Source organism: Tauraco erythrolophus, chromosome 5, assembly GCF_009769465.1.
Source record: "Tauraco erythrolophus isolate bTauEry1 chromosome 5, bTauEry1.pri, whole genome shotgun sequence".
Classification (NCBI taxonomy): Eukaryota; Metazoa; Chordata; class Aves; order Musophagiformes; family Musophagidae; genus Tauraco; species Tauraco erythrolophus.
In genome coordinates this window covers 51,261,169-51,274,747 of record NC_141469.1, presented here as the reverse complement: position 1 = coordinate 51,274,747, position 13,579 = coordinate 51,261,169, and the positions used below count along the sequence as shown (strand labels likewise).

The following is a 13,579-nucleotide window of genomic DNA, read 5'->3' as shown; positions in this document are numbered from 1 at the left end:
TGGTTTTATACTATAATGAACCTCATTTATTTTTGTTGGATGAATTGTAAAGGATTATTCGCTGGACTGGTGAAAACACATTGCTTACGATTCTTTCCGTTGCTGACCTCAGGCAGGAATTCTAGCGTGTTTAGCCTGGACTTCTTGCTTCTACTGGGTAGTAATTTACCCCTCATTCCGTAAGGTCCCATGTGTACATGTATCCAAACTGTGCATCCACCTGAGTACTCTCCTCCCACTCTAGGTAAGGGAGGAAAGACGTGAAGAAGGAATGGAGGGAGAAGCCCTCAGACCTCATGAGGAACTCCTCTAGGTTTCAGTGGAGGCCATGAAGACTTCATTTCCCTGGAAGCAGTTCATTAGTTTTAACTGGGCGTCATCCCCATTGATTTCCCTCTCAGCTGCTACAGAAACCAGCATTCCATGAATGTTTCTTTCTGAGCTTCCTCATTAGTCTTCCTCCAGCAGTTCAAGGAGACGATCACTGCTAGTCCATAGATTTGGAGCTGGACTGAGCAACTACAAATAATGCTTTCCTTCATTTTACAGGTGAATCGCCCTCACCCTGGTGATCATCCTCTTCTGATCATCTTCATGGTTGGTGGAGTGACAGTCTCTGAGGTCAAAATGGTGAAGGATCTGGTAGCAACACGCAAACCTGGTACCCAGGTAAAAACAGGTCTAAATGCACTATTCCTATCTGAACCAAGAAAATTCCCTATAGCACAGGTACCAAACCTACACGAAGCTACAGCCATATAGGCAGGAATGGTGTTAGGGTTTTGCCGTGAAACATCTGTAGACAACAAGTGTTCAGGCACCAGGGGTCCGTTTTTCACATGTTAGCGTCAGCAATACAAGTTAAAACTCAGATTGGATAGTTCAGAACAGACTGGCATTATTTTGAAGGAACTTTCATGTCTCAAAAGACTCATTTCTTGATATTCCTTATAAACAGAAACATTTGCTGTCCAAAAGTCCGCAGGTTCCCTGGCGTTGCATCTACAGGGCACAGTGCAGGGACGCTCAGAAGAAGCCTGCCAAGGGCCTGGATACCATCTAGTGACATATCAGTGGTGATCCTGCAGACTAGTCAGTTAGCATTACGAAGATGCAAGATAAATTACTCTGCGTACAGCTGTGCTGATTTCTGGGTCCGGCCAGGTATCTCTGGTAAGATTCCTGACTGCTAGATGCCTTAAATAGCCTGAAGCAGGTAATGTGGAGAAAGCCTCAAGTCTCTGCGGCCCTTGGATGTCCTGTTGGACTTCTGGAAGGAGGATGGCTCCCACAGTGAAGCTTCAATAGCATCCATGTAGCTGTTTTTTGCCTCTTCCACTCTCTGGCAGCAAAACCGGACTACAGCAGCTGTCATCTGAATGGAGAGGGAGAGGAGGATGATGGATGGACTCCGGCAGTGTCTGAGACATTAAAAATCATTGTTGATTTTGGAGGAGGATGTACAAGAGTGATTGGATATCTGCTGAGTAGTGCAGATACACAGGGTAATCTAAAAACTGCAAAGTGCTGTGTAACCAGCTGCATCATAAACATAAGTCTAGTTTCCAAAGTGGCTTGTAAACATCTTGTTTTCAATTCCTATGGAATGCGGTTTTGATTAGTGAGAAATCATTAACAAAATGGAGCCAACCAAAGGCAGAGCAGCCCCTCGGTTTGACATGTGTTTTCTATGTTTTAGTTGTCTTTGCAAGGCAGTCTCAAGCAGTATTTTGTAACACAGAGTGCCATTTTTAGCGATGGATTTTTTGATCTGATAATACATTTCTCCCCCGTTAGCCTATTGCTAATCTGCTCAAAACAGCAAATGAAATTCTTTCCCCTCTTGGAGGGGGATTGAGTTGTGGCACACTGATGGACAAGTTAATCCACATCCAAAATGTATTAATGCACCCTGAAAGATAAGCAGAGGGCTAACACGTGAGTTGGTTGAGAACTATGCAGGGAGACTTTCGACTGGCTTTCTAGAGGGACTTGAGGCTTGACAGTGGTGACATGGGATCTGGTGTTGCTTTGCTTTGGCTTAACCCCGGCAGCAGGTCACCCTCTGAGGCAGATTCCTAAAGAATTTTAAGCTTTTACTGCATCTTGCCCTTTGTCCAAATGTGCTGTGTAAGAGGTGAAAGGACTGAGGGAGAGGCGGGAGGAGGAAGAGAAAGAAGAAAAGAAGCAGTTGTGCAAGTCTCTCATATATAAAAAAAGTTTATGAGTTTGTTGGATTTACCTGGATTCCTGCACTACAGCTGTGAATATGTGCCACCTGTTTGGGATTATTCTCTTTTCAAAAAGCCAGGCATTTGTCTTACTCAAGCCAGCATTTAACAGAGCTTTTTTTGTGGTGTTCAGGCAATCAGGTTCAGGCATCAGGGGAACACTGGCCTCCTGAGTCCCTTCCAGTCAAACAAAGCACTGACATTTATACTCATTATTGGTTCTTGGAGAAATGGAGAGATGTGTGGGTGCAAAACTAAAGAATTGAGGAAAGTAACTGAAAAACTGACAGAACACTGATTACTTCAGCAGTTGTTTGGAGTTGAGGCAATGACATTTAACTGTGGAGTAGGAGATACATGTTTCTGTCCACAGAATTCCTCTGCATCTGAATGTGAATGACAATTTTATCTTTCATGGAGGAGCACAAAGAAATACAGCATTTCCTGCAAATCATTTGGGTTTGGGTGGTGGTGAATAGCTCCCCAAACCTAGTGAGAAATACCTTACTTCAACAGGGAGAAGTGACCTTTTTTTTCCTCTTTAATCAGGAGAGTAAAAAAGGGCAAAGAGCATGAGTGGATCTTCTACCCTCCCTCCTCCCAACATGCACAACCATCTATGTGGCTCTGGCTGAGGCAAGCGGACAGATAAACCCCTCCAGATGCACCATCAGATGTTAGCTTCATCCTTCCCTGTCCTCTGCTGAGGGGCAACTGCCCAGTGCAGCGCAGTGGGTTGGGATGGGAGCTCCTGGCTCCTCAGCTCCATCAGCCCTTAAAGTGAAACATCAAAGACAGGCGTGCTGTACTGAGCAAGCAGAAGGTCTGCAAAGGAGATAGGCTGTCCTGAAGAGACCTGCCTGGAGAAGAGATGGACATTACTCATCTGGGCAATTCCTCACTTCTCTGTAAAAATGAAGGAACAAATATTCATGTTTATCCCCCTCAATAAGCCCTCAGAGATATTGGGGGCAAAGGAGGGAAGTCCCACTGTGTTTGGCTGCATCCTTTCTCAAAAGTTAAAGTTGCAGATCTTACTTTTGTCTCTGAGCTTGCTGTTAGTTGCGTAAATCCCCTCAGGGCTCAGTGGTGGGAGAAGAAATTGCTTTTATCTGGCAATGGCTATTGTTGATATTTGGCTTGTACACCCAAAAAACTTTGGTAACGTGTCCCCTCGTGTTTTTCAGAATTAAGCTGCGTGATAACAAGATGAGCACATACTGTGCTATAGTCTGATTCTCATGGAACATAAGTAAGGCAGTGTCAGCCTTTGGCATCTGCAAATTACAGAGTTTTTCAAACATAGGAAGGAGAAGAGATAATCAGTGTCAGTTTGCCACAGATTGTGTGGGAGGACAAGGGAAGGGGAGAAGTGAGGGGGAGACTATCATCAGTACAGAAGGGATCTGTAGTAACTTAACTCCAAATTCCTTTCGTTATTTGAAGTGCAAAGATGAAAGAATGAACAACAAAAAAAGTTGAAGTGTAGCACTACCACACATTTAAGCCATGCAATGCAGAGCACAAGTGGTTTGATCACTACTGTGAGAAACAGACACACATACTCTGTTGTTGATGCTTGTGCTTCCTCTCCTTGGATTTGCACTGAAGAACCAAATTCACATTGAAGTGGGTGAGTAAGATAAATCTGCCCCCAGTCCTGACCCTACAGACACTACTGAACTCGGGGCTTTGTAAGAGCAGCGTCCTACAGCTTTGGCCCTGAGCATACACGCTCACTCCTTGTTGATAGCCTTGCCCTGGAGAGGAACCTTGACACTACACACCTACATACTGGTTTTCACTTAAGACAGACAGATACCTGCATCTTACAGGTGTGTATCATGGTTGTAGTGAGCAACGGTTTCATTCATCAGACCCGTCTTGGATTAAAAATTTGATCAAACAAAAGCAATAGCATCCCAGCAGTGCCCAAGGTTAAGCTTTGGTCCTGATGTGCAGAAGCCTGGCCTGAAGGGACGTTTCTGAACAGGGACTGTGGCTCCTCACAGCAGGCTGGCAGCATGTCTCTGGTGCTTGCCTTATCTTCAACTGAGAGGAAACAGCCGTCACTCAAAACTGTGCTATAGAAGAGGAACCCCTGCTTCATCAGCTGGTGCCTCGCGGTAAACACGATGGCAGTCACAACAAATCGCCGGGTGAGATGTGGGTAGGAATGAGTCAAAGCACACGTTCATTAAGAGCACAATGCTACCAGTCATTATGCTCCTTGAAGTGATTTAACTACAGTTATTAGCGAGCAGACAGTTTCACTGAGCAAGTTGTATTGCCCTGTCAGTAAACACCAGAAACACACAGCCTGTCTAGTGCTGGGTGAAGCAAGCAGTTCATATCCGCGGCTCATTAGTACTGAGATCAGTCTCGGTCCCTTTGTTTTGACTCGTTGTTTCTTGTTCCCCTTCTTTCAGGTGATGGTGCTCTCCTCCGCACTCCTGACTCCACGTAGTGCTATTGAGTTGTTGTTTGCCACAGACCGTCTCCAGCCTGACACCGATATCTGACGAGGGAAGTTCTGTGGAGATGAGTGAGTACCTTGGCTGGAAACATCAAATCCGTGGACTGTCACTCTTCCCAATAGCCCTCCAAAAAATTTCATGTCCCCTGCTGCAGTTACGGCTCCAGCTGAAACAAGTTGGGTATCTGGCTGCAAGGGAGCATGTGCAGCTCCCAGGCAGCTCTTCAAAACGGTCCAGTTGTCCAGCAACAACTTCCCCCTCCTTAACACTAACACTGTGTGGTGCTGAATTCCCCCCCAGCCCCACTCAGCATGGCGAGGATGATCACTTGTAATAATTCCCTAGAAAAGGAGCAGTTGAGGACCAGGTGATGCTGAAGTACTCCCCAAGCAGTACTGTTTTTTCTTTGAGTGTTCCTGATGGTTTCATTGAGGTTGCTTCTGGTGGGAAATGCTGCTGAGGGAGTGAAAGGCTAGCAAAATCCACCCTCTCTGTCACGCTTCCTTGCAAAACACGTGCCTTATACAGTGTTAACAGCCTCTGCTCGCTCTTGGTCCCTCACCCCACAGAGGCCACGGAGCACGATCCTGATTTAACTGGCAGAGCATCTCCCAGCCTGGCGATGCTCTCCCAGCAGGACTGGTTGAGGCAGAGGAGCAGAGAGCCAGACTCAAGGGCCAGGTTACATGGCTGCTTCTCTCTCAGCTTCCCATTTCCTGCTCTAGTTTCTCCACCCGCAGTCCCAGGAGAAAAGGCTGTTTCTGGTAGCACACTTCTCTGTAAATTTACGCAGGAGGACATATGGGCTGTGATGGTTTGATGATAACCCTGGAAGAATCCTACCCTCACATGCATTTTAAAAAGGAAAAGAGGGGGGAAAAAAAAGTACGATCTCATTTTCAACAGGCCACAGTGACAGATTCTTTCTTGAGCTGGATTTCTAAACAGCATGATTAGCAAACAGTTTTTACTTTTAATTTATGATTATGAAAGAGCAGCTATCAAATTCAGTTATGTAATTTTTCCTTATAAAACTTTGATACAATCTGTGATAAAAAAGCAGCAGCCAGTAGAGATTGTGATTGCTTATAGCACCAAGATTACCGAATTGCAACATAAAATGGTGGAGCTCTAAAGCTGCATCCTCTTACTTCATCCAAGGGATGCTAAGACTACAGCTTACACTGAGAATGGGAATGTGGAATTACAAGCGACATTCACTTTATCATAGCATTCTTTATTATGCCAAAGGAATGGATTAAATGGGAAGGAGCTTTTTAACCTTTGTTCATTAGCTAGTCTAAGTTGTCTTAAATGTTTATAATGGTCTGCAGAAAAGGGTACATTTTGATTTAAATTCACTTTTGAGTGGCTAGAAGGAAACAATGGACTGATTATAAAGCATGGACAATGTTGCCTCTATGGAAGAGAGATCTGTAAGAATGAACATAGAATGGAACTTTGTGCCGTAAAAAATGAGAAATATTACGAGATTGCAATGCTAAAAGCTTAAGAAATAGTTAGAACAGAGCAACTGGAAAGCAAATAGCCAGTCTCTTGGTTTCTTTTCTGTCCTTCTGTGCTGTTTAATCTTAGAATATGTATGTTTTGTAAATTCTGTAATCAATAAAGCAATGCTCTTACAATGCTGAACCTCAACCCTCTTCTTCCATCCTAGTGTGCACGTCTACACATGCCAGGACTGCATATTCCTACGATCCATTTTTCTTTTTACATTATTTGATTGCCCCTAAGAACTTAGTCCTTCTGTCTTGGGAGGTATCCTAGCAGGGTTTCCATGCTCTGCTGGTAGCAGAAGGGCTCTCCTGCATCCAGTAGCCATTGTGTTCAGGTACTCACACCTCTGAGATGCTGCTGCTTTCCTGTCTTTTCTCAGATGCTCTCAAGTCTCTGACTCAGCCATTTAAGGCCATACTGTCTAGGACAGTGAGAAGCAGGGGTGAGTCTAAGCAGATGCTGGTGTTCTTGCACTTCCTATGGGTCAAGTAGGTCCTCTGACTGAGGCAGAGACTAGTTTTGCAGGCCTACACATACACTTTAGAGGAATCTTTTCAGACAGTGGCGCCACGGCTGTGGCAATAAATACTGGGACTCAACCACCATCTTGTACTCGAGTAGTTAAAGAGATGAAAGAAAATGATCAAAAAAGCCTGCTCCTCTTTGAGACCAAGACTGGAGTGGAGTCTTTCCAGTGGCCCTGGTATACCAGTTAGCTCCTTGTTTGTAGGAAATAGCTGTAGTAGCTACACATAGCCTGTGCTTGGGGAAAAGGCCAGGAGGATGAGAGGTCTCTTGCAAGTCACATGTGAGCAGGAACTGCACAGAAGAGACTTTGCTTGGGCAGGTACAGGACCACAGCAAGGAGCGTCTAAGCCTTCTGCTTGTGACACTAAGCAATACTCAAAAAGGAGGAGGAGAAAACACAAGTCCACCCTTGGCAAATGGGTCTACTACTATATTAATGAGCTCAGCAGTATTTGGTAATAAGCTCAGACTGGAAGGGCAAGCTCAGTTTTGTTTTCAAGTCCAGTGCTAAGTCACTCAGCCAGTAGCTCATGGTCAAAAAGACTATCATCATCAGGACCTTGTCAGGGTTTCCCTACAACCAGGTATTATTACAGCTGCATGTTAAGCAGGTGAGCCTGTGCACCAGTCACCCTAGTCCCAGCACAAATATCCTCCCCAGGAGAGCTCCCAGTAAAGCTACTTTAAACATGAATAAAATAGCAGAAGACTCATAATTTGATTAAGTTCTTCATTGTGATATAGCTCAATATATAAAGCTTACAGTTTTGGTTTTTTAAATAGGAAAGTGGCAGTCACTTAGAAGATAATGTTCTTCCAGATTTTGACTTACCTCACACCCTTCCTTTCTCACCAGATTTTTTTTGATGAGGGGAAATGAAGAATCCCATTTTAATTTGAAAGGTCTCTGCCTTATTCAGTTCCTCCTAAAAGAATTTCTTAAAAGGAAGTTGTAAAGCATCTGTGAGAGCTCCCCCCCTGTGGTTTATGCTAATAAAGCAACAGTATAGGCAGGAAAGGCCTTCTGACTGTTTCTGCAATGTATGTTAACTACCTTGAGAAAACTATTACTTTGTCTCAACATTTCACTGGTTATTGCCCATTGTTTCTCATCCACAAAGAACACACAAAAAACATGCAATTCAAAAATTTAATGTTGAACCAGGCAGTAAGAATGAAAAGTCCACTCCCTATGAGGAGTAACTGTACACAAAATAAATAAGTTACAGTTTAAACAAAAGCACAACTGGCTTTTTAAAGTGCATGTGTATAAGGCCTTTAGCCTGTGAACTCCTTTAGCTCAATGTAAAAAAAATATATATACATAGAAATCTGCCACACATGTTTAAGGATGAAGAGGGACTGGCTCAGCTCAGAACAAACCACCAGCTTCATTGCCTGGAGCCAGCCGTGCTTCACACCGAGCTGAATCACAGCCACGTTCCTTCTGTGCCTACTGCAACAGAGAGAGAAGTGTCTTAGACTGGCAGCTATAATGAACCTATCACTCCAACTCCAGGCTCATTCCTCAAAAGCTCCATGCTGGATCATTTAGTCCGGACAGTATTTTTTTCAGATAGTAAAAAACCCCCACAAGTTACTTGCAGTTAGATATGTTTACACCCTGCAAACAATAGTTTCGCATACAAAGAGGCTGGTCAAGTTGTCAGCAATAACATAGCTAGTAGAAAAATAAAGGACCATTGTTTTCAGTCTTGATCCCCAGTCATGTCCACTTATGTTACAATTATTTTTACTGAATGATTTTTGTGTTTGCTTACTTGTTTTGAAATACACAGGAAATAAACAGTTCTACTGTGCAATAAAATTAAACCGATACATCATACTGTCCTTCATCCAAGTGAAAACAAGACTCAAGTGGTTACTTCTGAACAGTGAACTGCAGTTCAGGGTGTTTCCCTGCTCAAGTATGAGAAGTTAAGAGTTACAGCTAAAAGGTGGTTTCTGCAAAAGCGTGAAGTCAAATCTATCCCAGTGGAGAAAAGGCAAACTGAAGGCTTGTTTCATTTACTGGAAAGTTCCTTTTCCAAATGAAAATACTTGTTCTACAAGTCACATCCTAGAACCATTTCAAGAGTTTTGGGGGTTTTTTCCTTTTCCAATCTGCCACTGTTCCTTTTTTTAAGCAACTGCTTGTTTGTACAGCCATGCAAAAGGCTACCTGAACCATCCTTCTTTCACAATGCCTCAAACTCTAGATGTGCCAGTGTTAAACACTCCAGGTTTCAGTCTCAGGCTAAACGTTGGGAAGACCAACAGCTCTGCTGTCAGACAGAAGTGACAGTCCTCACTTTGGCAGACAAAGCTTGCTTAAACCTTCTCTTCAGATCCTGCATGTTGGGCGATTTTGGCCGTGGGATAAGAGAGGTTCTCCTTCTCTCAGGGGTGCTGGTTGTTTGCTGTTTACTGACTTCTTTACAGAGGAGATGGAAGGCATTGAAGACATCGTTATAGTTTTCGCTGACAGATACTTCGTAGAAAGTACAGCCCAGCATGTTGGCCAGCTGAAGTCCATGCTGAGGCTCCACCTCTTTGATATGCAAGAGATCAGCTTTGTTTGCTACGATGACAACAGGGACTGCATTTCCTGGATGCAACTGTCGAATGTGATGGTAAAGGTGACTGAGTAGTTCATAGCTCTTATAGTCTGTGATGGAGAAGACAATCACCAGGGCATCTGCCCAGCGAATGCATCTGTTCAGCTGTTCATTACAATCCAGACTGTGTTCATGGATCTGAAAGATGAATGGTCTTAAATTAGATAGCTGAAGTCATAAAAGATTAAGGGAACCTGTCTTTAAGAGTCTGCAAAGCCAAATAGCATTTTACAGCTTCAGACATATATTTGCATTTCACATTGTAAGTACAAACTTAATCTGAGCGTGGCGAATAAATGCATATGTTGATTCAGCTGCAAAAAGCTGGAATTTAACACTGGAGTTTGCTATACTCAAATGGAAAATTGACCTGAGTAGTTCTGCATGCAGAGAAAGACTTTGTAGTTCCACAGAATGGGAAATTAACTGGCTAGACAGTAAGTCTGGGGAAGCAAAGATATGAGCTGGAAGCATTTAGACCTGGAGTGATGCCCAGTTCAAAAAGGCAACAATCCAGCATTACTCAGGTCTATACATTCAAAACTTTAACTTGTGACACACTCATGAGCACAGCCACAATATAGCAGACTTCGCTTTCTATCGTACACATTTATGAAGCTTGTTGGACATTTGTCATGACATTTTCCTCTGCATGTACCTTATTTGCCCAGAATTGTTTCTGCTTTTGTGTCTGATGTTCCCAGTATACAGGAACAAGACACTTCAGTAACTCAACCACTCAAAAGTAATGAGCCTCCAGTGTACAAGTGATTCACCAAAACAGCAAGTTGCTTTCTTTTACTACCAGCATACTACAAGCACGCAACACATCTGGCTTCACTGGTTACAACAAATTACAACCTCTCCCACACCGAACACCGAACTCTGAAAAGGACCGTATCAAGATGCTGCACACAGACGGACACAAGCTCAAACAGATTTAGAGCTGCTTTGGGAAACTGCATGGCTGCATCTAGCTCACCTGAACTCCTGGAGTGTCTTGCACTTGAATAGCCAACATCTCTCCATCTATCTGGATGTGCCTGCTGTAGAGATTACCTGACAAGAAACCAACAGGTTCACAAGTACAGCCACCACTCTACAGACAAATCTTGCTCCCCATTAGTTGTGTTGGGAAAGCTGTATCGCTATTTATGAAGCAAGGAACCAGTGTTATAAGCTTTTTGCATGTAACAACACATAAATTTATGGCATTACTAGAAGCCTGGGATTTAATCTTGCATTGACTTGTTCTGAAGCTTAGCCTTTAATAATGTGCAACTTGGAACTTAATCACTTCTTAAAGACTGTTTTAGCTTAGATGATAAAGTTAAGTGTGCAGAATAACCAGCTTTTATGACAGAAAAAGCAGTTTGCTTGTCATTTGGTATTTCCACTCTTTAGTGAAACTCTGCTGGCTGGCCTGTTGGGTTTTTCATTTGTTTGGCTTTTTCAAGTCATTTTCTCAACCGAACATTGAATATTTACTTTCACATTAGTTTAGACTTCCCTTTGTACTACACTCAAGCAAGTACACAGCATCACCTCTTCATTTTCCCCATTAAGGCAGCACCGTCTGGATCATTTAGCTGCTGGCACTCAGTGGGCAAAGGATAATACATTAGGCTTACAGAATGTTTTCTTGTTTTAGCTAGAAGACCTCTTCAAAGAGGGACGTTTTCACTATATGACAGACATTAGAGAACAGAGACACAGCACAAGGCAGCCCTTGGTGAAGCCACGATCATAAACTGCGTGGTTGCTGTGGCTGGTGCGCACCTTCCCGAGCGCCGCCGGGGCCGCGCAGGGAGCGCGTTTTAAGCCAGCTGCCAACCTTGTAACGCCTTGGTGGGTATGGTTGGTAAAACAGCTGTTAGGTGCACCTATAGATGCACCTATAGTCCTGTTCTTAAGTTCTTTCTTTGACGTTTGAGACCTGGCTCAGTGCGGAGTTTTACATGCCTATCTCCAGGACTTGCACCCCGGCTCTCCAGCCCCGGCACCCCGCGGGCGGCTCCAGGGCAGAAAGCCGCCGGCGGGGCAGGGGCTGGGGCCCCGCTCTCCCCTCCCCCCGCCGCTCTCACCTCCCGGTAACCGCCCCTTCTCCCCCTCCCTGCCCCGGACGACCCGATCTCCAAGCCCGGCGGGAACAAAGCCACGCCGCCCCTCGCCTACCTGCGTTCCTCTCGTAGTCGCCGATGAACCGCCGGGTGAGGAACCGCACCACCAGCGCTGCGGGCACGCACAGACAGGCAATCGTTAGCCGCGCTCCGCCGCCCCGCACAGCCCCCCCGCCGCGCCCCGCACAGCCGCCCCCCCGCCGCCCCGCACAGCCGTCCCCCCGGCCCCTCACCTGTCTTGCCCACGCCGCTGCCCCCCACCACGGCGATCTTGACGAGGCGGGGCCGGGCGGTGGCAGGGCAGCCCTCCCCGCCGGGCGCGCACTCGGCGATGGTGCACATGCTCTGCGTCAGGCGCATCGCCGCTCCGCCGCCCAACGCGCCCGCAACCACCGCAGCCGCCGCCGCTCCCCCGGCGCTTTTCTCGCCCCCGCCCCCGCCCCAAGCCCGCCCCCGCCCCCGGCGGCCACTCAGCGCGCCCGTTCGCCGCCACGCCACGCCCCGAAGCTCCGCCCCTCCGGGGGCGCGAGAGCGTGGCGGGTGAGCGGCCGCGCTCGGAGCCGAGGGGGCAGCGGGCGGAGCCGTGGGCAGGGCGGGGGGGGCTGTCAGAAATGGGGCGCCTCTGGGCACGACCCGTGTGTCAGTGTGTGTGTGATTGTGTGTGTGTGTGTGTGTCTCTGTGTGTGTCTCTGTGTGTGTGTGTGTGAGTGTGACCTCCGCGCTCCGCGGGTGTCAGCCGCCTCCAGCCCGAGGTCTCAGCGCTGCGACCGCGTCCCAAAGTCCCGCCAGGCTGACTCGAACGCACGCAGCATGGTGTACAGGCTCCGTCATCTGGCTGTTCTTCGCCCTGCCGGGGGTGCATCAGCCCTGCTTCCTTGCAGCGCCAGGCGTCGGTCTGTGCGCACCTGCAGTCCCGCACCTCCCTCCGCCTCTGGAGAGCTTCCCCTTCCCTCCCAGCCCGGCCCTGGGCGAGCATTTTGGAAAACCAGACTGAAATCAGAACTGCAGCAACTGCGGAGAAAAGAATTTAAACCAAGGCATGAGGGTGGCAGGGGTCTGTGCCCACGCGGCTCAGTTGTAATACACAGAAACAGGAAAAAATCGAGTAAAACATGGATAATGCAATGTTTAAAGAAATAACAGAAGATGATGTTCGAACCCCCCCCCCCCCGCCATGGCAGGGGGGTTGGAACTAGATGATCTTTAAGATCCCTTCCAACCCAAACCATTCTATGATTCTATGATGGCATGGAAGGAGAAATATAAATGAGAGGTGGGTGGGAAATGGAGGACCATACCAGTCTGGGAGCCGGGAGTAGTCAATGTAAAGCACTCAAAACACCTGTTGGCATAAACAAGGAGCCTGAGCAGCAAAATGGAAGAATAAATCCTGCCCACGCATAAAACAAAGCTTGCTGGGAGAGAGGTAACAGAGCAGGATAAAATCACTCTCCTGTATTCAGGAAAGACAGACCTCGTAGTAAAGGCCACTGGGTAACACCGAATGCTAATTACGCAAAAATAACGAACAGACCCAAAGCGTTTGGCTCAAAACCACAGCAGGGAAAGTGTTAAAAGAGAGTCAGGAGTAGAACTGGGAGCCTGATGGTGACATTGGCCAAAGACGGTCACCATCGCAGCAAACATGTTTGTGCAGAGCTTTCTATAAGCTGCAAAGCTACATTTGCATATGAAAAAAAGATACCTGGAATATAATGAAACAAATTACAGTAGCTGCTGCTTTCCCAGATATAGAGGTGAGGGCAGGGGCTGGGAATGATGCCTGGGGCTGAGCAGCGCTGGGTACAACAGAGGAACAGACCTCTTTGCCAGCCACCAGACCAACGAGAGGTGATGACAGTTCAGCTGTGTAAGTAGTGAGTATATTGCAAGGCTACTAAGATCATAAGGGAAAAAATAATCATTTGACAGATGCAGTTTAAAATAAATAGATGGGTAACACATAGGTTTATAAAAAGGCATTCCGAGTAAAAAGGGGAAAGAATAAGAGACCTAATTAGAAAAAAAATCAACAAGGCTGAAGGACTTATGGACTTGAATACAAAGGAAAGACTGGATTTCTTTAT

General features: G+C 46.2%; 2 protein-coding genes across 3 annotated transcripts in view; one reads left to right on the top strand and one right to left on the bottom strand.

Annotated features, from left to right (window-relative positions):
- The window catches only part of SCFD2 (sec1 family domain containing 2), a 209,287-nt gene extending 202,989 nt beyond the window's left edge, over positions 1-6,298 (top strand). For both annotated transcript variants that reach the window (XM_086612205.1, XM_086612206.1), the window contains 2 exons: positions 550-669; positions 4,661-6,298. In XM_086612205.1, coding sequence (XP_086468331.1) covers positions 550-669; positions 4,661-4,753 — 213 coding nt within the window. In that variant the 3' untranslated portion in view covers positions 4,754-6,298. The remainder of the gene's footprint in view (positions 1-549; positions 670-4,660) is intronic.
- Positions 6,299-9,042: 2,744 nt separating this feature from the next.
- Positions 9,043-11,852, bottom strand: RASL11B (RAS like family 11 member B). The gene is made up of 4 exons (XM_086612042.1): positions 11,726-11,852; positions 11,548-11,604; positions 10,355-10,431; positions 9,043-9,510 (listed from the first exon to the last, which is right to left on the bottom strand). The coding sequence occupies exons 1-4, from the start codon at positions 11,850-11,852 to the stop codon at positions 9,043-9,045; spliced, it is 729 nt and encodes a 242-aa protein (XP_086468168.1).
- Positions 11,853-13,579: the final 1,727 nt, after the last annotated feature.

Bases quoted from the DNA above. Each gene is read 5' to 3' on its own strand.
- RASL11B (XM_086612042.1), bottom strand. From the start codon at position 11,852: ATGCGCCTGACGCAGAGCATGTGCACCATCGCCGAGTGCGCGCCCGGC. The intron at 11,605-11,725 runs GTGAGGGGCCGG...GCGTGCCCGCAG, and splicing joins CAGCGGCGTGGGCAAGACAG to CGCTGGTGGTGCGGTTCCTC. The intron at 9,511-10,354 runs GTGAGCTAGATG...TTCATCTTTCAG, and splicing joins AAGACACTCCAGGAGTTCAG to ATCCATGAACACAGTCTGGA.